General features: G+C 41.2%; 2 protein-coding genes across 2 annotated transcripts in view; both read right to left on the bottom strand.

Moving 5' to 3' along the window:
• The window catches only part of cspg4ba (chondroitin sulfate proteoglycan 4ba), a 28292-nt gene extending 27927 nt beyond the window's left edge, over positions 1-365 (bottom strand). Inside the window, exon 1 of the mRNA XM_041936410.1 lies at positions 251-365. Within this exon, the coding sequence (XP_041792344.1) occupies positions 251-365 (115 nt within the window). The remainder of the gene's footprint in view (positions 1-250) is intronic.
• A 755-nt stretch (positions 366-1120) lies between these two features.
• On the bottom strand, positions 1121-5489 carry si:dkey-193c22.1 (uncharacterized protein LOC567837 homolog). Its single transcript, XM_041937808.1, has 9 exons — positions 5444-5489; positions 4370-4391; positions 4120-4269; positions 3899-4019; positions 3460-3672; positions 3173-3256; positions 2796-2937; positions 2389-2551; positions 1121-2225 (listed from the first exon to the last, which is right to left on the bottom strand). Coding segments are annotated over exons 2-9 (1110 nt in total). The 5' UTR covers positions 4372-4391; positions 5444-5489; the 3' UTR covers positions 1121-1990.
• Positions 5490-26693: the final 21204 nt, after the last annotated feature.

Raw genomic sequence — 26693 nt, 5'->3', positions numbered from 1 at the left:
CCAAAAAGAAGGGAAAATGGTAAATGCTAATGTTTATGGTCATTGAAAGGGTAGTTAAAACCTGGCAAGTAGCCTTCAGGGTGAAGGTATTTCCTCAGTAAACTACATACACGGGAACAAACACGTTAACGTTAACCAACTGTAGGGTACGGTTACAGTAATAAACACCTCGTCACTGAAGGCACCATGAAATAAGTTAATCTCTGTTTTGTTTTCATTGAAAGAAAAAGTCGAAAAGTTGCATTGTTACCTCCGGACGCCAGCTCGAACAGGAGCGACCACCAAAGCAGACCGCGGAGCCACAACTTCTTCTGGGTGTTTTTCCCAACAGAGTCCATCTTTCTTCTCCTGGTTGAAACACTCATGTTAGCGTACTGCGCAGTTACATATTTACAGGCATGTTTTCACTTCTTCACGGTTCGGTACCGTCAAACACAACCGTTACGGCTGAGAATGACTGAGTGTGGAGATATGCAGCAGACCCTGAACTAAACTGAGGCTCCGATGTAGGTCCTCGTGAACTCCGCCTCGCGTGCCCGTGTGTGTGTTCTTCTCACTTTTCAAAATAAAAGACACAAGAAGAAGAAGAAGAAAACGAGGAAGCAGCAGCAGCAGCGGCAGCAGCAGAAGAAGACCCCAATTACTTCCATACAGTCCTTAAAAAGTTATGGTAGAGCCGCTTGAAATGCATTATACAGTTAGCTTAGCATAATGTAGGCACCACTAGCAAATTATAACGTCGAAAGTAAAATTATGAATATTGCATTTTCTACGTTTTCTGTCCCTGCTGCAAACTGTAGACACAGAAATGTATTTTAATGTTGCGATGTAATGTAATGTAATTTTAAATGCTCACATTTTCACATTGGATGCATTTTGAATATGTAATCATACTGCATGCATTTTCTTGATATTTCCTGCTTCAATAGATTTTTATATATTGTAACTGTATATTTATGTTAAATATAAGGTTGCACAATTTACAATGTACATGATATTTTTGCTGCTACGTGGCAAAAAAAGAAAATACTTGTATAATATCCCTCTGTGTGAGAGATTTGTTGTGAGTTGATAAAGAAAAAACAAGGTGAACAAAATCAGCTCCTTCAGGTGGGTTTAATATGTCTGGAATCAATAAATACTGTAGTTATTCAAGATATTCCAATAAATTAATAGAAAGTTTCATTTGATAAAAACAGTGGAACATCATTCAGAGATTCAGTTTTGCTAACTGGACTTCATTTTTATGTTATGCATTGTGCTTTACATGTTTTGTACAGTAATGATATTGCTTCATGACTCGTTACATTACATTCTGAGAATGATGTTAGCCCAATTGCAGTGCACTTTTTCAGATTATAAAATAAAAATTAATCAGATGCAGCTCCTGGATTTACTCAGTTAGAATCAAAGAACTGTATGACATATAAATCTTTGATAACACTTCATATTAAGGGACACATATTCACCATTAACTAACTATTAGTAGTATATTGGCTTTTTATTAGTAGTTAAAAAAGAACTTATTAATGACTCATTCTGCATGATTATGTTCTACAACTAAGAGTTAATTAACTTAACTCAGAGTTTTCTCTCAATAACATCCTAATTACTGGTTACTGCTGATTACTGATTTCTTCTTAAGGAAGTTGTTGTACATGAATTACAATCTCAATAACCAAAACCTAACCCTCAATAACCTTAACACCAAGTATATAACATTAATAAATGCTTTAGAGTGACTAATAAAGAGCCAATATGCTACCAATATGCACGCAAATAAGCAACTAGTTAATGTTGAATGTGTGTACCTTCATATAAAGCGTTGCCAAATCATTACTACAGAATTACAGCGCAGAGAATTAAGTGAAACTCAAGGTTAAATGCAATTCATTTTGAGGTATTAGAGCAGATAATGTAAACAAAGTAAGTGTATGGCATGATCAGTAAATATTAGGATAAACTGATGTTTTCATGATCTGATGGGACATCAGCAGGTTCCCAAAAGTTTTCTGTACTCCTGTTTGATGCAGCTGTAGATGAGATGGTAGAAGCGCCGGTCGGTCGCCATGAGGTCAGTGACGATTTCAGTGTGGTCAACTCTGGGCAGCAGGTAGAGCGACACCTTTATGGACAGGGAGGTGAGTAGCTCAGAGAACTTTGTGGAAGATGCAACAGGAACGATAATGTCACTGGTCCCGTGGAGCAAAGCAAAAGGAGGCACTCTGGAAAAACAAACAAAACAAGAGAAGACCATGGGTGAAAAATTTTCATACTAAAAATTCAGAAATTAAATAAATCCCAGATGCAACACACATAAACAAAAATATTCATAAAGATCATTGCTGTTGAATCCAATATCATTTTATTTTCGTCTTTTTGCAACACCTGCTCAGTTTGTCCTGGCTGAGCTTCTCCAGTATGTGAGTTGGTGAGTAATACGGGAAGTTCTCCACTCCATTCATGGCTTTGTGCATGGTAGAGACGTATTCGACTGCTCGCTTCTGCTCGTGCTCATAATGGTCCATGATGTTGTAGACACCACTCAGACCTGTGTGAGAAATATGAGTAAATATGAGAATACTTCATGAAAACTCTGAAAGAGGCAGTTGTTTGAAGTCCAACTCATTGTGTAAGTTTGTATTTGAAGAACTCCACAGGCCCTCAGGTCAGAGCAATAAAAAGAAGAAAAATAATTCAGCACAGAAACACAAAAATTTGAGATTTCTTCAGCATAAAATGTGGTTGCAACTGTGACTGAAACTTGGTGATGCACTGTGCAGTGCAATCCTTACCAATGACTCCTCTCATCGCCAGTGTGATGTCCCTCTGCTTGCTGGCCTCTATGAAAAGCTCCTCTCTTGCATCAATGAGGAACAGTGTGGTCAGTGCACACAAATGTGCACCCGCTGAATGGCCAATCAACACTATGTTGTCCTGTGAAATACAGAAAATTAAGACAACAACACTGGATCAATGCGGATATAGCAAATATAACTCAGTATGAATATCTTAAAGCAAAAATAAATAAATATTCTCCAAGAAAACACTAGTATTTTGATTAGTTAAAAGTGTTCCTTCTATGGGGGGTTCATAATAGTCTTGGCCATCTTGACATTCTAATCTGACAGTTTTCCTCAATTTCCAAAAAATTTTTGAAATTACATCTTACTTTGTCAAAGTTGAACTTCGGTGCACTCTCTTGGGCCCAAATCAAGCAGTCAGCAATATCTTGGACCATCCCTAAAACGTTCCCCTGGCGATCCGATGAAACCAGCAGTCAGTCCAGATACCACAGTAACATTTATAATTAAATTTCTTATCTGCCGTTTGGGTTGCTGCGGTATAAATCTTACCTAAAGTTCACAGTTATGAGAAGTACTTTTTAAATTCCAGTCATTCATGCTCTACATACAGTATGTGCTAAAAATCTATAATCAGAATGCCAGCAGCTCTTACCTTTGGATAGGTGCAGTAATCGGGACAAATGACAGTGGCACTCAGTTCTTCAGCCATCTGCCTGGCCAGCAAACAGTAAATATATCTTTCTCCAGACCCCCACGCACCTCCGTAGATGAAAACCACCAGTGGTGTAGGCGCATCTTTATACCTGTCCACGTTTGGAGGGTGGTACAAGTCCAACTTGTTGCCTCGGCGGCCAAATGTGATGCCCTTTGGATTTTCCAGACAGACAAAGCTGTGAACTTTGACACAATTTTTGGTATTACATAGCAAATTTTCCAGGGAACACATCAAGCGGTAAAAGAGACAAAGAGACAAATATATCTGTGATTATTTAATTTTAGATGTTAAAGAAATGCCTGGTCTCTTCCATGTAAAGACACATAGAAATAAATGTGGTAATTTCATCAATGAGTCTATCTTATGCTTAACACACCTTTTCGTAATGCTTTTGGTTTTCGGCATTCTTGTACCATGACTTCCACTGAAAGTAAAGTCTCCCATATTGCAGATATTTGAGAGTTTCCAACACAGCTCTGGTCAAACAGTATATTCGCCTGATGGAGAGGCCAAACATGAAACAGGTATTAATAACCAGCTCTTCTCAGTGAGTAAAAAAGCAGAACCAAACATGATCTACAGAGTTTTACAACTTACCTTGGTTTCAGTGCTTCAATGTACTTCTTATATCCAGGCTTGTTGGGCCAGCCATAAAGCCACTGAGCAGCTAGAGAGATGGAGTACGGGAGGCCAACCAACAACACACCCACTGCCACAGGCAGCGACATGTGACATTTTAAGCCAGACCTTCAAGAGAAAAAATAAATATATACATTAAGATATTACTCTTCCCAAAGTACTGTCACTCTGTTCTTTAAAACATTGTATTTGAACAGAGGGAACTTACATGTTCACTCGGGCTGCCTTACCTACAGAGACCAAAGATCAAGGATTAGGGAAAGTGATCATCTGTTACATTGTACTCATACACACAACAAGCAAAGCATAGAATAACAATACTTCCCAAGCAAGGTGTTTACTGTGGTGGCAGTTTTCTGGCAGGCACGTTTTGTAAAGAGTTTATCAGCTGTAACCACTGGCTTCATTGAGATCTAGTTAATGCGTTGTTGTGTTCCTTCTCCTCCTCCAGCTTTTTAGTTTACAAGGATTTAAAAAAATACTGTAGAGCATCTGGACCAAAATGTATTTCTTACTATCTTATCAAACATTTAGAATTACAGAAATTAGTAAGTTTTGTTCTTAGCCTTGTTATTACTCACTAATTAACACTTGAAACTGTTTGAATGCTAATGACACTTGTTAACCTCAATTAATGACTTGACTTTTCACAACATGGCAATCCAAACGTTAGTAAATGGATTATAAAGCATTAAGAAAGGCATTAGTTACAACTTTACAAAAGGTGAGTTGGAGAGTGCCACCCAGTTTTCTTTATGTGTATCACGGCGCCATCTAGTGGGTGTTTCCACATTAACACCGCGAGGAGCAAATTGATCGTTTCAAGCTTCATCAGGGCTGTATACACTCGGCTTAAGAAGAACGCAAATATCACGTAATCCTTTAATAGGGGCTACGAACGTTACATCAAAAATTAAAACTGATGTTAGCTAGCTATGAGCTACAGTGCGGCTAACGCTACAAACCTATCCAAACAAACGTGAACGTATCTTGTGCTCACCAGCTGTTCACAATGTCGCGTATAGGCAAGATATCAACGCTCTCAACCTGAACACACCGAACTGAATAACTGAAGTTAAGTTAGCAGTTAGCTAGCAGTAAAGTGTTATCTTACGTTCGACGTTTTGTAGCTCGCTTATTATTTGCTTCAGAAAACGACGGAAAGGTCAAGAAAACACGAGAAGCTAACGGAAACACAAAAAATGTACTCATAAAAGTCCATGAACATGGACGTGGTTTATTGTTAAATTCGTTTTGTAAGGGGAACTGATGCTCCACTCACCTCAGTGGACTACCTGTCTGTCCTCCCGAAAGCCGGTGTCGGCCTGATACACACAAAGATAAATGCGGTTAGCAAGAGAAACAGTCTCGCTCACTTCCGGTTAAACTAGAGTGCTTCCGGTGTTGTTGCAAGTATTGAAAATCCCACAAGGTGAGTGGCGGTATAGCTGATAACATATAGATTATGATTAACAATTAAATGTAATCCTGTGTATTTATTAAATTGGGTACAAGCGAAGGTGCCACATAAATAGTTGTTGTTGATGTAGCATGGCTCCTGTCTCGCAGTGAAAAGACGGACTGATTTCTATCTTAGTCGACAGCTCTGCTCTGATACCCCTGAAATGCATACAAAACAATGATGCCCTTTCATGGAAATAGCAGAAACGCAAATATCACAAATATCAAATAATATATATATATATACACAAATATATATAGAATATATTTGGATCTTAATGTTTTTCCTTTTTTTGTCAGTATAAAATATCACTAAAATCAACCACACTTTAAGTTTAGTGTCTACTTGATTCCACACACCATTGTGATTAATTATTTTCCCCTGAAACTTCTTGCTTTAGCAGTGACTGAGACAGTAAATGATCTCGGGATTTTCCATGTGGTGTTGAGGGAAGTTCTCATGCTCGCTGCTCAGGTCACAGTTTGTTTATTATTATACACTCCAGAGTTTGTAGTGTCACAGTCTTCAGGTCCAGGTGAACATCCTCATTTCCACAGTCCAATTCAGGTCAACATCTGACAAATGTTTATGTACAAGAGTCTGAAAAGCACTTCATAATAATACTGGGCTTAATATGTGTGAACATGAGCACTGCTAAGTTTCTATTCAAATACCTTTGACACATGTATAGAGCTGATAAACCTTACAAAGACATTTATTTATAAGGTACATGGTCAATTAATGTCTAATTATCTCTGTTTACTTCCAGCATTAAATTAGAATACACTCTACTTTGTCTTCCAACTGCTTCTTTTCTGTATTACAAAAAGTATGTTATTTCATGGAAAAATTAATGCATCAGTCATGATTCTCTTAGCAATAAACACAGATATATATGTACATTCCAGACACAATATTCTTGTTACTGTAGTCTAGTAATTCATTTTTACACTACCTCTGCTCTACCTGATTTATCACCACTATCAGTGACTTTGTTGTTTTTTATGAACTTTTTCTGCCTTCAGCCTTTAGTGGAAGTGCGTTTAGCTTGCTACATAAAAATGAGTTTGTTAATGTTAATGGTGACTGTAGAGAAGGGGATTATTGTACTTTAACTGATAATCTGTAAATCCGTATAAATCAGTACCCTTCAAACTGTATGTAATCCTTAAATAATCAAACGTAATTGGTGTTTTTGCTTGCAGTTAGAAAAATATAAGAATTAGTAACATTTAACTGCTGATTCGGCCTGTGAAAAGGTGCACTGCCAGCACATGTCCAGCAGGGGGAGGAAGAATTCTTTCACTTGCTTCTTGAATTGCAGTTTTATTGGTTTGCAAAGGTATTCCCTGCAGTAAATCAGGAAGATGGTATCTGCCCTATTAAAAGGGACTAAATACAAGACCAACTGATGTGAATATTAAACAGTTCATGTTTGCGTCACACTGAAGCACATACTGGACCGCACCTCAAAGTCAGCTTTAAGGACCTTTCCAATGATTCTGCAAGTTTGAGCCCCTTAACTGCCAAACATCATAGTTATTTTATATTACTGGGCCACTACTTACCTTAAGGTGTCATCCTCATTCTGCATTGACTGTAATATAAAACAATGACTGCTGTTTTATGATGTACTTTGAAAAAATGGCCTGCAATAATGTATTTGTGATGTGTAGGAAACTGGATAAAATATGGAAAACCACTCATATGTTCTTTTGTGGAGTTATGTAATACAATGGAGATATTGTTTTGTCTAGTTACCCCACTCAGATATCAAGTTATTGCACCTATGTGTTCTATTAATGCCCACCCAGCACTAAATCATTCACTGTAAATTCACAGAGGGTAGAGCAGTGCTGGACCGAGGTTTCATTGGCCATGACCACGGAAAACCTTGGATTCAACATTGCAAATTCATTGAAAGCAGAGCAGCGTTTGAGCGCTGACCAGCGCGAGGGTTATTGTTATGTTTGGACCCACAGAGCGGGGCTTGCAGCCCTGAGTGGGTGTGTGGTTGTCCCTCCATCTGCCACGATGTGGGGAGGCCCAGGTGCTTTTTCAGAAGCCACAGTGGAAACGGAGCCGTTGAGTGAGTGCAAAGTCAGGCATTCAGCTGGCAGCACCAGCAGAGTCAGCCTGTTTTAAAGCTGTGGTGAGAAGTCACAGCATTTTCCCGTATCTGTTTAAGAATTATATTATCCTTGAGGGAATTATTGTGTGCATAGTGGTATTAAGATAATAATAATTGACGTACACAAGCCTGCATGCTGTAGGCGTAGAGTCTTGGGGATGTGTTAGGTTGTTCTTTGTGGAAAAAGCTTAAATGTAATTTTATTTTAGAGCAAAGTGGGAAACAATAAGGATTTGTAGATTTGAAACAATTATGGTAAGCTTCTGCCTTTCTCTGAGCCTTTCAGAACAAATCAGAGCTTGGTGATTCCTCGGGTGCTGCAGGGGAGCACAGTGAACCATCACACTGCATGCCCTTCAACGGGAAAGCCCGGCCTCAGACCACCACGGCATCAAACAACTGTCATACTGACATCTCCTGGAGCAGGATGGTGAATCACCACCAGCTGCTGTGATGCTGCTCTGCTCTGTAGAAGATACCAACAGTCTGTTCCCCTTCATTCATTCACATCAAAAGATCACCTCAGTTGGATCAAAGCACACACAGTTCTTCCTGATGATCAGTATCACGCTGATTGCACAGAACTGAGATTCAAATCCAAACAAAACCATGATGTGATAAACACAACAGTTTTTTTCGCGCAGGCTCACAGTTCCTGGTGCAGTGCTGCCAGAGGTTTCAAAGCATTATGTGATCTATTTCAGAATACCACAATGCTATTATTCAGTCTGGTACTCGGGGAGGAATCTGAAGTGCATATTTGACTAAGCACTTTGGAAAGATTGGGTTAGACATCAAGAACAGCAAGAAAATAATTGTCCCTTTAACAGAACAAGGAGTGAGCTGCTAGTTGCTGTGAGAAGTGACAAAACCAGTGCTTGATTAGAGTTTGTTCACAAATGTAACTGGAAAGGCTGGTGGTACTGGTTGTCGTTTTCAAATCAGGGCGTTCAGTCCCTTTTGCATATCCAGCTATGGTGCAATTGTGCTTTTGTTGTCTGCTGCTGTTGAAAACTTGGAATAAAAAACCTAAAAATAAAGCTCAGTCAAAGGTGTCATTACCTGTAAGTTGCAGATGCTGCTAAAATGGATGTCTGATCTACAGGAGCTTCCTGCTATTTTAACGCAGCAAAGTATTAAATTCTTCACACCAGCGTTTTCAGAATTATTTAGGTTCATAAGAGACACCTTGGGTATGTAGTGGCTTATCTGTTTTTATTTGAACCATTTCACATATTACTAGGAATCTAAGTGTATAATCTCTTTTAGGATGGCTTATCATCTAGAATTCCAGGTGAGTCATTGTGGGTGTTTCACTTTGACAGAAGCTGCCCACGCAGAAGGTCTTTTACCGGTGGAAAATGGAAATGGAGGGAGTGCCAACAGGATTCCCAAAAGATGAGTCATGTGTAAACTGCACTGCAAAAAATACACCTTTTTTAAATTTCTGATTCCTGAGAAAATATCTATATGAAGATTTTTTTCAGTGTGCAGTCATTAACATTTCACGTCATGCAAACAGGCGGTTTATTTGTTCAACTTTGTGCAAATTCATCCTTGATAGATATAAATGGGAACTCTAAATGGCAGGAGGGATGGCATATTGAATGCATGTATTTTTTTAAGTGTTTGGACTTGTACAGATGTCCGCTTGTCTTTGCAGTTGAACTTGTGTTTGCTGGTGTAGATGTGCGTACACCGGCCTGTTTACTTCCCCTACCGTGACCCAGTCCCCTGAGCCCCTAACTGATGCGTGGCGCTGAGCCAGGACCCAAACATGCTGCTTCTGTGTTTCCTCCCCCCGCTTTTCCCTTCCATCCGCTGTGCGGCACAACCCCGACTCAGCCGGAGTCACAGAGGAATTCTGCCCTCGGTGGGCTCGGGACCTCAGGACACAGAGCCATCTTTTCACGGGGACTTCACAAACACACCAGGCCCAGAAAGAACCTCCCTTTGACAGGGGGGAACCATGGAAACTGGCACTGACCACAAGGCCCAGTTTCTAGGTATCCCTGTGCCCGGAATCACACCCGAGTCCCGCAGACGCCAGAGGAGCAGTGAAGACAGAGATGGTGGCGTTCAGAAGGGCGATGCGGTTTTTCAGGGGGCCCTCTGATTGATTGGAGAGAAACAGAGCGGCCATTCTTGTGAGATGCTCCAGATGAATGCTAACAAGCCTGCGAGGATGCTCAAGAGTGCATTCTTTAGGAAAAAAAAGAGTGGAGAGGTTTGGCAAGATAAGGTAGTTGATGGGGAAACTGACTAAGCAAATAAATACCAAGTAGAGGTGCACGTGTGTGTGTGTGTGTGTGTTGCGTGTGTGTGTGTGTGTATTGAATGAAGGGGTTCAGAGGTACTTTGCTGCAACAGTTTTGTCTTTATATAGTCCAAGCCCTTTGCAGAGAGCATGGAGTCAAGTTTCAGTGCGTCATGTCTCTTTCCAGCACTGACTGAGTCAACAGAAGGCAAGAGCTTCCCTCCATCGTGCAGACCTCAGAAAAGTCTTCAGTATCCCAAACCTGACATGAATGATCACCTTACCGAGCAGTGCGAGTAAAAAAACCCACATGCATGCGGGGGTATGTTACTTAACAGCCATGCACCATGCTAAAGCTGCGTGCTAATGCTACATGTCATAGTTACATGAAAGCATGCCTTCTCTGTACACACAGAGTGCATGTCAGCCTTTCTGTCTCGGAACATATATCATGAGTAAGGATGATAGCTTGACAAAGTGCTGATTGAGCTAATGAGAGGTAAAAAAAATACTCTTAACCATTATCGGTGTGTGTTGTGATGGTCCGCTCCCACTGAAGCCTGTCTCATTCTTACTTCAGTTGCTGTGAATTTTCCTCCACAGAAAAGTCTTGAAATGCTTCATATCAAACATGAACTCACTGTAACAGCATATAAATAGACTGACACCCTGACAGCTCAACAGCGTGTCTTACATGTCCAAGATCACGGCTGTGCCCCTTTCCCAAACTGCAACATGTCTTGCAGCTGCATTACATTGTGTTCTGTTGGGTCTTCTGTACATGGGGCAAGTGGTGTTCCTGCCTCTACTATGTGAAGTTTCTCTCTGAATTAGGGAGACTGAAACCAGGACATTTCATTCTTTAACTGACCTTTTTGATTACAACTTTGTTTGGGAATATGTCGCACTAAAAGTTAACTGGCATGGTAAGGGCCTTTGAGGTGGGTCCTACTTTATTATCTTGAGACCCAGTCTTGAAGAGAATCCAAATGTCAAAATATATTTTTGTTTTGTTTTCCTGCAAAATATGTGCAAATCAACACAAATCAAAGGCTAGGTAGTATTAAAGCCTGCAAAAATTGCACACTTTGTGCAGAAACATGTGTGGGAGGAACAATGAGTTACTGGGGAACCAACAGTTGTTTTTTTTTTTTTTTTTTGGCCTGGGTGTCAGCTAGCAAGTTAATCCAGTCACACTCATAACAAACTCTGGCTTTGAGGCTAACAAAGACATACAGGTTGGGTGAGAAGCTTTAACATACTCAATATGGATGTGAGTGAGACTGCATGTGTCTGGTTATCTGCATGTTACAAAATATCTGCATACACACAAGAACGATTCCAAATGCTCACATAAGCATGCTGGGCCAGTAGGTGGCTCTATAGTTTACATCAATGACACGTCAAACACCAGAGAAGAACATTTTGAGAACCTGTAGTGACCTTCCTTTAGCTAGTGACTAAAAACATGAACAATAGTAGTTAATTATTTATTTGTTTTCAGTTATTTAACACCTTTCTGGCCCACGGCCTATCAGTGCTAAACAAACACAAATGCAGTCCACCTGAGTTGTTTCAGATTCATGCTCATTGCACAAAGCAACGGGTGTGAACCAATCTGTGTTTGAGGCCCAAACGCAAAGGAAAATGTTCGTTTTGCTATGCGTGTGGTCAGGGTCTGGGACTGGCTCCAGCTCCCTACTGCATGTCCTTGAATCCAAGAAACCTTAACAGTGTTTCAGTGTGTTTTTTTTGTTTAAAGGTTAGGTTACACACACACACACGCACACACACAGGCTTTAACAGTAATATGGGATAGCCGCAGCCTGGTATGTTTAAATTCGGCACCTTTTGTTTGCTTTTCAGCTCTTTGCGTGCAGTGTCCACAGCTAAGATTGAAGACATTCTTTTCACAGCTTGTACCAGTATCAAATACTGTGGAGCTGGATTACATAAACCCTTTTTTTTTTTCAAATTGAGGTAAGCTAATGTATTTTATAGATTTTTACACAATAATGTCAGTGTGTAATTCTAAAGTAAATACTGGTGTTATTTTCACCAAACTATTCCGGTTTGGCCTTCAAACTGCCTCATACAGAATTATTTCAGACTGGACTCCACGTTTGTCCAGTGACCAGATTCCTTACAAAACCCCATGGGAACAAAAACCTCGGTGAGGCGTTCACGGGCAGCGAGTTAATGACTCCAGCACTGCTCCCTTTGATCTACATTGTCATGGAGCGCTAACTGTAAAGGCTAACAGCGAGAGACAGCACGGACACCTCAGAGCGCTGCCTGGCATGCTGACCTTTAGGTGCATGAAATTCCCCCTGTGCAGAGAGGAGCTTCAGTTTGTCTCAGCATTCAAAGAGCAACGGTTTCACACTGATGAAAGCAACAGTTTAGTCAAAGATTAGTGATCTCCAGTGCAACCAAATTACTAGCAAATTGTTCTACCTATTATATCTACTAGCAAATTATATCTTTATATGTCATGCATACTTCATGAATCATTTACCTGCCAGAACTGGAAAAGCATTTGAATACCTGCTATCAGCTCACCTCAATACTGCTCAGGTGAACCTGGTTCCACCAGGAGTTGAACTCAGGGAGCTGGTAAGTTTGTAAAAATGCACAGAGAGATGTAGACACCAACTTTCGATGGATTCTTCAATCAAAATGCTTGAAATTGATACGTCATTTATTACATCACATTAGATTTATTAAATTAAATTACAAGAATGCAAGTACATCAGCTTCATCAAATACACTGAACTGAAGATGTCAGGAGCTCATTCTAGCATTTGGGGGCCAGGACAGCAAACAGTCTGGATTTTGTTGAGCAGTAGCAAGCTGCTTGGCAATTGTAGATTCATAGCACAGTAGGCAAGTGCCAGTGACTTGATTCGGATCTAGCAGCTGCTGGTTGCCAGTGCAGCGTGTGGAGGAGTGACATAGTGCGTATATAACAACAAGACTAAGAGTCGAGACTAAGAGGCTAAAACACAAAACTGAGTCTGATGGGAATGTCATCAGAGAGTTGGACTGACCGACAGATCGACGATGACATTCAAACAGTCACACTGGATAAAAATTCGTAGAAACGCAGGTCCGTTTTATGACTTTTCTGAAAGACGTGGTGTGGGTTGAGAAAAAGGTTAAAGCTGAGGTCCAAACAAGATTTATGTGGTAAACAGGCAAAATCCAAAAATAGGCAGAGATTATTAATGACTGAAGAAAAAAACAGAGCCAGAACCAGTGGCAGCACAGTGGCAAATCTGGCCGAGGATGCGTCTCCTAGGGCAGTTATATGCCTGAACTGAGCTGGGTTGATGAGAAACAGGTGTGGCTTGATGTGGGAATAAAAAGCAGGTGTGCAGGTGGGTGTGGAGATTTGGGCAGCGTTCAACATGAAATAATTTTTGTTTTTAGTTTTAATACGTACTGTGGCTGCCCTTACAAAGTATGTACTGTTGCATGCAGTATGCATACAATTGGGACATACTACTTCATCATAATATTGGACCTTGAACTTCGTGGGGCAAAATTTGAAGTTAAAAGAAAATGTATGCGATTTGGAATGGACGTCAAGACTCTGTACGAACTCTCTGCAACTCAGCCGATGAATTGTGGGTCAGAACAGCCAGAACATCATGCTGGTTTGCATGACAGATACAATAGGACAAACCAGTATTTTTGGCATACTGCGTTTGACATACTATGAATTAAGACACACTAAATATTTTTCTGGCATTCTAAATGATATAACAGTATGGGTATTGTAATGCAGAACTGGTGACTTGTAGACATTTGGGTATTGGGAGGAAGTTTGAAACTACTCTACAGGAATGATTTTTTTTAAATTACTAGCTGGCCAGATACTGAGATAAATGTAGCTTTGTAAAGTTTTCCAGCAGATAATCAAGGTGCCTCCACCCAATAATAACACCTTAAGCCACATTTTTAAAATGCCAGACCTGGATGGGTGCACAAGTTCCTTAATTAACATTTGAACTGTCCAAGTTTATGTGTGCAATGACCATGCAAGATCTGACTCAGTCCCCTTACTTCATCCAAGGCGACAGAAATTGTCTCCTTACAGAATTATCTTTAAAATAACAAAGCCTGTTTTGCAAAACATACATGTTTTCATAGGAAAACTGGATTTTCACTTGGGGATAGAGATTAACGGCCAACACAATCCTACGTAAGAACATTGCAAAACCTTTAAAACACAGGTAGCTATTCAAACCCTCAAGTAAACTCGTTGTGGCACATTTTCAGGTTTCTCACGGCTTTGGAATTTTATCCAGGAAAAGAAACACAGAGGGCCCAAACATTGAGCATCATTGTGCATTTTCATAATCTTTAGCCACGTCACTCCCAACACTGTACGCAGTGTTCTTCCCCAAGTGCTTCAAATGTTTGAGAGGCTTTCGCGTGGTGACTCTTTAAAACTGTTATGGACAATATTGCAGGTGACTCACTGTACTGATAATGAGTTATAAGAATGTTTCGAGCATGTACTGAGACGTAACATCACATTAGAAAAACATCCGATCTGCATCCACTTATGTCTTGTTTGTTTTTGCTGTCGAGTCACAGACAAGTCCTCACAGTTACTCATCATTCCCAAACCATTCCCAACCATTCCCTTGTTGTACCAATACAGCAATGTAGAAATACTCCATTACAAGTAAAAAAAACTGCATGGAAAATCCTGTTTAAGTAAAGGTGCTTAAGCAGCAAAATGTAGTTCAAGTATTAAAGTAAAAGTACTGGTTTGGTCCCTCTGACTGGAGGTGCAGCTTGTTCAGATTACTTTCTATTCAGTTTTATCACACGGGAACAGCAGGTAAACCTGAGGGGTCGTGAGATGATTAATGAGGGAGGCAAGTTCTGATACACAAATCTGTTTTCAGTTTTTAGACTTTTTCTCAAACCTTTGATTTTTGTTTAGATATTGGATCACTGAAATGAAACCATGTGAGAAATGTAGAAGGAAAAATCACTATTTGTGTGGTGGAGCTGTTAACAACTCACAGACATCAGAAATGTGACCCGACTACACTGTTTTTTGTAAGACTTTAAGGATTATTATACCCATTGTGAAAAATCTTCATCTTGAAACTAACTATTAACTAAAGTTGTCAAATAAATATAGTGGAGTAGAAAGTACAGTAAAAAATGGCAATACTCCAGTAAAGTAAAAAGTACCTCAAAATTGTACCTAAGTACAGTACTTGAGGTAAATGTACTTAGTTACTTCACACCACTTCAAATGTCTGTGTTGCAAATAATCAGATTGTGTCGTTCTACACAGAGTACACGCAGTGAGAACGTGTGAGTGTTTTCGTAGAACTCGATCTGCTGCGCTGATAGTTACTGTGAGTTCAACACTGGAACAAAATGATAACAAAAGTTCTACACCGCATTTTTCTCATTACCTACGCAAGCATGCTGAGGTCATTGATACTGAAACATAAAACTGCCCATTGAGCTGCTACAAGCGTTCTCACAGTGGAAATAACACTGCATGGTTTATTATATCTACCAGAGACCAGAGGTCACTTTTCTCAAGCTTAGTTCCTATGTGTGTTTGCGTGTTTGTGTGTTGTAAGCTCCTCCATGAATGCATAAAGACCTCTTAGATCAAACACCTGTATGTGCCAAGGACGGCTCTGATTTTTATCCACTGTTTTCCTCCGTCCTGCTCCTCCTGGGGGATCCCGAGCCATTCCCCAGCCTGGCGAGACATGTAATCTCTCCAGCGTGGTCTGGGTCTACCCTGGGGTCTCCTTCCAGTTGGACGTGCCTGGAAAACCTCCAAGAAAGACGTCCAGGAGGCATCCGGATCAGATGCCCGAACTGCCTCGGCTGGCTCCTTTTGATGCAAAGGAGCAGCACCTGAGCTCCTTACTCTGTCTCTGTTGGTGAGCCCAGCCAGCCTGCAGAGGAAACTCACCTCAGCCACTTTCATCTCAATCAATTTCATTCGTTACCTCACTGCAGGCGAGGGTTCAAACGTAGAGCGAATGGTAAACTGAACGCCCAGAAGGGTCTGGAACAGCGCTTATCTTTGCACATGCAAGTGCACCTTGTCCATGGTGGACAATACAATCACAGATGAGCATCAAATAATAGCCATAGCTTGAGCGGCGGTTTAGCGGTGCGCTGACCTGCCCACTCATTTTAAGTTGCTCTGGATGCGTGTCAGCTAAAGGCCTGAAATGTAAATGATCCACCATATGACTCCATTAATAGCATCATAATTCTCCCAGGAGTATGTGCTTGTGAGGTGCTAACACTGAGGTGATGCCCTCATGCTTGCTGATGTGGCCAACTGTGTTCCCAAAAATGTGGCTTGAGTTCACCAGTACAGACAAATTGCTGTCAGACATTAACAAGAATGACTCGCAGTTAATTTCTGAAAGATCAAACTGTCCATTTTAATAGAACTAGACGCTGCTCCCCTTAGAAATACGGTGAATGTATATTTTAAGACCAAAACCTGTGTCAGATGAGAGATGGAAACTGAGATCAGACACACAGCGTCACTGGTTTCAAATGTCAGTACAGTCAAGAAAAAAGCATATCGCATGCCAAGAGAGCGCTAATGGGGAAGCAGGGGGTTGGACAGACGAGAGCTCATGGCTTCTTTCGACCACTAAAGAATTGAAACCAAAGAGAGTTTCCATTTTTTCTCAAAAGACCATATGAGGGTGAATGTTACTCAGTGAGATTTCACTTTCCCTACTTAAAAAAGACGTATGATGGCACTACCAGTGGAGGTTGTACAGAGCATCAGACGTGGGCAGGGTTTGACTGGAAACAGTATGCAGCTAAAGAAAACCTTTTCTCAAGGCTGTGTGAGCATGCTCAACCATGCATCACAGGAACTAGCTAGTACACCTCATCAGTCTGAAAGGCCGGTGTGTTCAGGCCTCAGCCCATCACCTGATCCTGCTCCTCCCTGCACGCCTGCCCGTCATTCCCTCATCAGGCTCTAGTGTGTGTATACCAGTCAACAGTGTCTGTGGTTACTATTGTCCCACAAGTACATACATACAAAACTGTAGAAAATAATGACAGAAAAAACATTTCTTCTTCTCATACTGGCTGCTAAAATAGTACATAGTATACATACATATTGTCAGGGAGGTGGGGATTTAAGGTAGCTATGGGTTGAACCCAGATGCAGACAAGAGGGGGCACAGGTTCAAATTACAAAATTTATTAACAAAGAGAGAACCAAGAAAACCAAAACTCAGGGAACTATGAAACAACACTCACAAAGGCAAACAAGCATATGACAGGGAATGAAGACAACACATAACGAACACTGACAAAGAACGTGGCATGGCTAGACAAAGACAATACTAGAACACACTTAGGACTGTGACATGGCTGAAGACAACGACACACTAACATGGACTATGGCATGGCAAGAAACACACTTACATGGGCTGTGGCATGGTTAAGGACAAAGACAAGACTGGAAACAAACTTACATGGACTGTGGGAAGGCTAGGGAACACAAATAATACTAAAGACGCAAGACAAATATTTGCAAGAGTGCAGCAAAGACAAGAACAAAGACAAACCAGGAAAACTACTCACATGAAACACGGCATGGACATGAACATGAAAGGACTCACTTACATAGAACATGGCATAGCTAGGAAACACAAGAACATGGTGAACAAACACTGACATGAAACTTGGCACAAACAAACATCATCATGACACACACACACACACACATACACATATATACATATATATGTGTGTGTATATATATATATATATACACACACACACACACATATACACACACACACACACACACACACACACACACACACACATATATATATATATACATTGTAGATTCATACTGAAGACATGAAAACTATGAAGGAACACATATGGAATTATGTAGTACACAAAAATTGGTTAAACAAACCAAAACACCTTTTTTATTTTGGACATATGGACATTAGACCAGTGGAAATCATTACTTTGGTCTGATGACTCGCCATGTCTTTGTGAGTCACAGAGGAGGTGAGCGGATTGTCTCAACATGTCTGGTTCCCACCATGAAGCACGGAGGAGGAGGTGTGATGGTGTTGTGGTGCTTTGCTGGTGACATTGTTGGTGATTTATTCAAAATTCATGTCACACTTAACCAGCATGGCTACCACAGCATCCTGCAGCGACATGCCATCCTATCTGTTTTGCGCTTAGTTGGACCGTCATTTGTTTTTCAATAGAAAAAACCCAGTTGAGAAGGTTCGGGATGAGTTGGACTGCAGAGCGAAGGCAAAACAGTCAGCTCTGGGAGCTCCTCTAAGACTGTTGGAAAACCTACAGGTGACTGCCTCATGAAGCTGACTGAGAGAACGCCAAGTGTGTGCAAAGCTGTCACCAAGCCAAAGGCGGCTACTTCATAGAATCTAAAATATAAAACATATTCTGGTTTGTTTAACCCTTTTTTGTTTACTGCATAATTCCAAGGTATGTCCAAACTTTTGGCTGGTAGTGTGTATTGCATGTCTGTCTGTCTGTCCAGGGAGAAGCATCCCTCCTCTGCTCTGCTCTGTTCTGTTCTCTTTCCGAGGTTTCTTAACTAGGGCACAGGGTGTCATGTGCTGTACACATTGTAAAGTCCCTTTAGGCAAATTTGTGAATCTGAGCCATACAAATAAAACCGACTGATCTTGAAGAAATCTACTGAATGTGTTAATCATTACAGAGGAGCCCTTTACTCGAAACAACACAGAAATATTTCATGCTCTGGCTGCAATGCATTTAGAACAAATGTGGTTGTCGGCGTCAGTGAAGGCTTTAAAACCTCTTTAATCTGCAGTGATGGATGACTGTTGAATATCAGAGCAGCATTTAAAGTCTGGCTGAAAGACATGACCATAAAACCTGATTGACCTTATTGAATATTCATGTTTTTTCAGCAACATATGCCTCGACATGCTGGTGTTTGATAGCGTTAAAATGTTTTCTAGCCACCCAGACTGCCGTCATTGTCTGCAACCACTTGGCGAGCATGATAACATTGTTGTCAGTGCATGTAGTTGGAGGCTTGAAGACAAACGGGAAGACTGAAGGAAATAAAGACAAAACAGGTTTTCTTGCAGTGATTTCAGCGAGTTTAACACAGGTCAACACCAAAAGAGTATTTCCTGAACCAAAGGACAGAAAAATGCACAAGGAGATTGTACAGGATGAAAGACGCAACCAGGATGATGTTAGAACGCTGCAAAACAAACAAACAAAAAAAAAACAATAAGTGTGGCAGATGTCATTTGGTGCTGGAAAACTTCAAAGGGGATGATGAACAATGCAACAGCTGAAGGCAGGACTACAAGCCAAAAAAGAGTCAAGACCCCCCCTAAACAAACAAGTAAAAACAGGAAAATTCATTAAACAGCTGAAAGAGAAACCAGCTGGAAAAAGACAGAACATTTCACAGTGTCAGTTGTGTTTTTAACTTCTCTTCAAAACATGTTGGATTCTTTTGTATTTTAAAAGGAGCATTTTTTAGGAACAGGCACATAACTGGCTGCCCTTAAGAATGATGTCTTGCAGTTCACACACTCACACCAACACACACTTCATACCATTCAGGGCACACTTCTGCTAAAACAAATCTAACAAAGTCTGAACTGTTGTGGGTCGTTAAGTCACCCACTCCATCAGTCCTATGGGCCATGACAATGACCTGCAGAGTCTTAGCTGTGAGGAAACTTTCTTGGCCAGACTTCAGCCCCTGAGGTGGATCTTGCATTTCAGTGGAGCTGGTTTGTGTTAGCAATAAGCAAGCAGTGCGTGGGAGGTGCAAAAAATCTGACTGATGAAAACAATCTTATCCAGGTCAAGGACAGAAGACTGCCACACACGGCGTGTTCTTCTGACCTCGATGCATTCAGCTCGTCTCTTCAGGTTCACTGCTTTTCCATCCAGAGATGAAACATGCTTCTCCCAGCCCATCGTTGTCTCCATTCAGACATATTCGCTGCATTATTTCACTTTCACACCTCAAAAGGTTTCATTAACTGTGTTTTTTTCTGGTTCAGTAGTTATTTTTTCTACGTGCAATAACAAATTAGTGAGGGAGACACCTGCAGGTGCTTGATTAAGAGTAGTTCTGGCACAGACTTGGACACCATAGCCCTTGTAGTCTTGAACAGGTCTTGGTAGTGTGCGCAGGAGGCTTTTCTCAGCATGTCCAGTCATACAAACGGACAGGCTTTGAAAGTCCAGTTAAAGCCCAGTCCTGCTGATCGCCTCAAGATGGGGTGCTTTAGCTCCCTGTTGCATTGGTTGTTGTTAAACCTTGCATACTTTTTTGCAAGTCTAATTTTCTCTTGTCATTGTTCATCATTTATTTTCAATATAAAACTTAATACCGGCATATTTCAGGGACACGGCATATGTACTGACTGCAGAATGAGTTCAGAGCTCAGACTCAGAGTCAGAATATTCTTCAGCTGGTTGAAAGGATGACGTGCAGCTGCTGGCATTCAAATGTGATCCATCAACCTTGTTCAGTGAAATCACCTGAGGGGTGTTTTTACAGTGAGTGGCAGTTTACACGACAATAAATTAAAGAGCCATACTGACAGTTAACTTTTTCTTTTTAAAGTGACATGCATCCACAAATGAGTGCACAAAATGAAACACTGACAAGAAGACAACAAGGTGACGGAGGTGACCGGAGGCTTCACTACAACAGACAATCTGCAGGCAGGCGCAGAGTGACTAGTGCCGCAATTGCACGTCTGGTAACTTTTACTTCTTTCATAACCTGAAGAAAACATTTGGACTTGCTCTTACCAAGACACAACAAGTCCCACAGAAATGTGTGTGCAACTACATTAAGTTCCCTGAGTTCATTTAAACGTAATTATAGGGTATAGGCGCTATATGGTGTGTGGTATTCCTGCCTGTTGCTTCATGCACAATTACGTGCAAGCATGTCAACAGTAAGGTGCAAATATGCAAAGAACAGACCTAATTCAGTCTTGCACTTTGAGCGACTGGGGTTTGCCTCGGTGCTATAATGAGCACAAGAGGCAGTTCACAATAATCACATGGCAAACACAACCTGACTGTCTCTGCCTGAAGGAATGACTTGCATTTTGGATGCTGTTGGATTGGCCAGAAAGTCCTTTGATTTAAGGGCATCTATCCAGCCTAGTCAGGGTTGCAGAAGCAGAGCCGAGTGGCTCAGACATCCTTTTCCTGTGAAACTTCCTCAGCTCTTTCTCGGAAGACTTTATATAAACAACACATATAATAGATTCACTGTCCCTATCCAAGAAAGGCAAAAAATACCCAGAAAGTAAAAAAAGACGCTGGTTTCTCTTTTGTCACGTAACTCCTGGGCAAAAAACCCAAATAAACTCATGGCTCAGGATGAGTTATACTGTTGATCCGCAACAAAAATACACCTGTTGGCTAGCCAGAAGGCTTTCTTAGAAAGTTGTCAGGGGGAAATTTCTGCAGCCGAATCTTCCGTCACCCATCAATTAGCTGTTTAGGAGACAAGAATTTCTCACTTATTTTCACAATAACACCACAGACATCAGAGCCAGACAGTCTTCTAGTCAACCACATTTATAAATCTGAATGGAATACTTAACCCATACTTTGAGCATGTAACCATGGTAACAGCGCGTCTGCTTAGCTGTACATCACCAGTTACCTGTCACGGCATGAAACGGACCTAACCATGACCACAATGGAACCTTTAATAAGTGATTTAAACGCAGCTTTTTGAGTTGGGTATGTTTACATGGTATGACTGTGCATTGCCCCCCCCCCCTCTTGGTCCTTTATTCTGCATTTTAGGATGCCTCCCAATGTATTTTCACCCATATATCCAACAACCCTCGTCCCACACTCTGCTGACTTTTCAAAACACTGGAAAAAATTGCATTTGCTTTGGTACACTGGTGGTCTAGAGATTTTCTGTCATCTTTCTGCTGTGGGCTGGTTAATAAAGACATAAAATGCCTAAAATAAAATGTACAGTTGAATTTGATGTCATGTAGAAGCTCAACAGGTTTTACCAAAAACTGTCTGAGGATAAGAATACACAAACCTAGTTAAAACTATGGCACACTACCAACAGCTATACACAGACTTGAATGAATATGAAAATCCCAAAAAACACATGTGGCTTTTTGTCCCTGATTATATAATGAAGGCAATACCAGCAGCGGAAAGGAATGTGCACATCAGATCACATTGTTCAGAAAAAAAAAATTGGCGTGCTTAACACTTTTGTTCTCTGTGACAAAACCTTTGGCTGCAGACGAGGGTTCCCAGCAGACCGGGGTTATCACACCGAGCGTGTGTGCAGCCGTCTGAAAGATAGACATGATATCACACCACTCTGTCTGTCACGTAATTTGCCATGCAGAGCCCCTCTGACACCACCCACCAACACGCCACTGCAATTGCACACACACACACACACAACAGCTGTTATTGGAGACTCCATGCCTCTAAATTGGTGAGAAGTGGTGTGAAGTGTGGATGTGTGTGAGGTGAATGGGGTATGAATGTGTGCATGTAACAGAAAAAGTATAGGAGAGAAGACCGAGAAAAGCAGCAGTGGCAAAGGCGTATGTGTGTTTGGGGTTTTTTTTAAAGATTTTTTAGACACCAGAAGCACAACAACTTCATGAGGACCCAAATGCTGAACCCCATAACATAAATCATCAAATTTTAGGGTGAAGCATTGGGTTAATGTTAGGGCTGGACAAGTAGTGGTTATGGATAGGGTAAGTCTACAGGAAATGAAGTCCGCACACATGATGGGAACAAACATATGTGTGTGTGTAAGTGTGTGTGTGTGGTACAGGCGTCCTTCATACACAGAGGTGGATGGTTGTGGGCTCATGTGTTCTCCAGCTGTCATGTAACAGCCCTGCAGCTCTGTCTGTACTTCCGTTAACCGACATCAAACGCTCCTCGCCCTCCTCTCATCTTCACTTCTTCAAACATGGGTGTGTTTGATGCGTGAGTCACAAGGTATGCATACATGTTACACTGCAGGATCTAGGAAACGGACACCTCTTAATTCTGCCTTGCCCTGTGAGCTCCTTTGGAAACACCCCAGTTTAATTTTTGACAGAATAAGGCATCATTACCAAAATTTTAAATAACAATTGACAGATATTTTGGTAAGTGAAGAGGAAACATAGCTAGGACTGAACAGAAATGGAGCCATCAGCTACAAATCCAGAGAGACCACATCAACTGGTGCGTGATTTGCAATCCTTCCGATGACGTTATGAGCCGACAGAAGAAAAACTGGTGAACTCTCTGAGCTTTGAGAAGAAACAGCAATGGCTGAGATCATGGCTGCAGGCAAGCAAATCGATCTTTATCTCTGTGAGTGTTGCCAACATCCAAACTGCCCTGAGAACTCGAAACCAAGCGTGTTGTGTCAGACTCAGTTTACAAGCATCCTGCCTCCATGCAGTGAAGACAGAGGGGGATTTGGAAGAGATCTAGACCGCCTGGCCTCTTGTGTGTTAAAGACACAGTCCTCTTACACATAAGCAGTATTCTTTCAGGGTTTCAAGACACTTAATATCACCAATTTATTGTACCAATGTACCAATTTATTCAGACTTTTCTTATTTGTTGGTATTTTCTCGTTGAAATAGTTTTATGCTTCAATGCATAAAAGTTCCAAAACAGCCGACGTGTAAAGTATGTTTTAGCGTCTTTGAACATTATTTGGTGTGTGAAAAAATAAGCTTTCCGCAGAACATGGTGTGCCTCCTGGTCATAGTTCAGCAGAGGTTAGACTGGGCGGCAGCAGAGGAAGCGGCGTCAGCGCCTGGTTCAAAAATATCTTGGTTCACTTCGTTAGCATTCGGTGTCAGAGAGCGTCAGTGCAGGGAACTGAGGGACATAAGTCGCGTTGCTTTGCGTCACACTGTCCTCGCTTTCCATCACTTCCTTCTCTGGTTCAAACACAGTTTCCCCTTTGTTCCTCAACTGATGGCGGAGACCAAAACAGAGCTAAAAGCACAATGAATATAGAAAACACAACATCACATAACTACTAATGTTGCTTTGTGTCTGCTTCATGTGTAGCTGGGCAAATGTTCACTAACATGAAAACTAACAACAAACAATGAATAACAGCAACCCAGTTCATTTCAATCACTTACAACAAGAAATCAGTGGCACTCAGGGGACGGAAATATAAAAATATAATCAGAACCAATGACAGCTGAAGCCATTTCTCAAGCAATAATGTCATATTGTGAGTTTTTCCCTGAAAAATACCGAGGGGGTCTATAAATTTGGGATCAAAAGTGGGTTTGGTGGGGAAATAACTCATCACAGCCACTTTCCCACCAAGCGCTCGAGTTGGATTTGACACAAAGTCCCTTTGTTTGGCCGAGTGCCGCACATTCAGTGGCTAACATTCAAAGTGAGCGCAGGGTCACGGTTCAGGGATTAGGGTCAGTTTAAAGGTTTGGTGGAGGAGAGCGAGAAAGGGGTCAGGGTGAAGGTTAGAATTGGCATCGGGGGATGGCTCCACCACACAGAGAAGAAATGTGTACATGCCTACAAATGAATTTAGTTTAAATGCTGATTTTATGGTCCCTACTGATGTTTTCCAAGAGATTGCTCTCCTTGCCATTGCTGATTAGGCTGACACACTGCCTGTCACATTTGAATGCCTGAATGGCGCCGCTGAGAAGGAAGTTACTTGTTAAACGATGCTAATGTGATGCATCAGACTGCTTAGATTTTTAATGCAGGTCTTTGATCTTCAGTGTAAAATATTTTTAGATTAATAAGATTTTCTGTCACAAGTACAGCCTGGATTTTTTTTGCTGTTTCATCAAAACCGTTCATGTATTTTCTGACATGAAAAAATATGTGATTGTATTTCCAGGATTTTTAGTGACAATGTAATGCAGCTGCACAGTGACTGAGGGATCAGGAATGCGGAGATCTATGTCTACACATGCTCTAATGTCTCCTGCTTATTTGGAAGGTATGTTCTTGTTGTGAATATAGTTTTTTCAGCCACGCCAACACATGCAGACACATACGGAAACCTCAGTGTCATTGAACTGGAGTAACCCTCTTTTAAGGTGAGGCCATACCTCTCAGCCAATCACAATGGGCCTAGAATCAGGCTCCCTGTCCTGAGCCAATCCACACGTTTGTGGATTTTTTTCTCCCCCGCTCTGTCTTTTTTGTCTCTCAGTTTCCCCGTCTCCTTTTTCATTCTTTCTGAAATACTATTTCATGAGTAACAATCAACCCCCAGAGGCGGAAGTGGTTAGCATTTGTTGGTGTGCGCCAGTCAGTCACTTTTTGTTTCTCATAAAGCTCTTGTCTGTGTATCTCTTCAGCTTGTCTGCCACGCCATTGTGAGCTCCTCATTCATTCACAACACGCACAATGACGGGGGGGAAATCCCTCAACTTCCGAGGCCATTTCGCTCATGACTATGTCTGTGTTTGCACTGAGCAGGAGTGTCTCCCGTCCGTGGCCACCTTTGATCTTTTCCTCTTTGGAGAGGTTGCACTCGGGTTAGGAGCCATGCCTGAGTGTGAGCATATGCGCACAAATGTCCCGCTGCAAGTGTAATTCGAGGTGGGAACGCTGCCGTATGACTCCAGGAGTTGCATAATCTATGTCAAGCCGAGACACAGCTGTTTCTGTTTGACTCAACACAGGTTCCCACAGAATACCATAACATACAGTAAAGCTCATGTGGTCCGTTCCCATACGTCAGGAGGATGGGGAGGTTGAGAGGTGAGCTCTTCCTGATAACAAGGCATTGTTTTATTTGGAGCGGATCTTTGGTGGAAAGTAACACAAACCTGCTTTTGGAGGATATGTTTTAATCTGATACGGAGGTAGAAATTAGAGATGGGAAAGAAATTTTGAAGGAAAAAAAAAGTCAGGTGACAGCGATACAAGTCAAGTCAAGTTCAGTTTACTGGCCCAAAACTACAAACTACTAAAGTGCCTCGAAGGGATTTCTAATGTTTACAACATCCTCCATCCTTTGATTCAGATAAGGAAGAACGCCACAGAAAAGCCTTAAATGGGGAGAAAAACCTCAGGAGGAAGAGAAACTTCTCTTACAGGAAAGATAAACATGTTGCTGATACAGAGATACTAGTAGAATTACATTACTGACAAACAAAATGAAAATATTAAGAAACAAAACAACAATGCAGTGTAGCATTCAAATGTAACTGTAGTGGCCAGAAGTACCACACGTGTGACAAGATGATCAAGATCAAAAGTCCATTTATTAGCTTTTTTCTGAGCTTCACTACTACTTCTGGCTCATTTGCTGTAGTTTGATATGACACCATTCCTTGTGAAAATGACTCTTGTGTTTCCATAATCTGCTAAATTTCCACATAGGGAGTAAAAATCTGATTTTGAAAAGATTTTCCTTTCATAGAAAACAAAGACTGGACTCTGTGGTGTTTTGTGCTGTCAGTTATTGACACAGGTTGTGGGACTATTGGAGGCAGCGGAGCAAGCTGTCAACACGCGCTGACACATTATGAGATGATATAAAATAATGATATGGCAGATGCAAGCCTTCAGGAGCAGCGCTGGGATGTGAGATTATAGACCACAGTGGCCACACTTGGTAT

The sequence above is a fragment of the Chelmon rostratus genome, chromosome 5, assembly GCF_017976325.1.
Source record: "Chelmon rostratus isolate fCheRos1 chromosome 5, fCheRos1.pri, whole genome shotgun sequence".
Lineage (NCBI taxonomy): Eukaryota > Metazoa > Chordata > Actinopteri > Chaetodontiformes > Chaetodontidae > Chelmon > Chelmon rostratus.
This window is presented reverse-complemented; position numbering and strand designations above follow the sequence as displayed.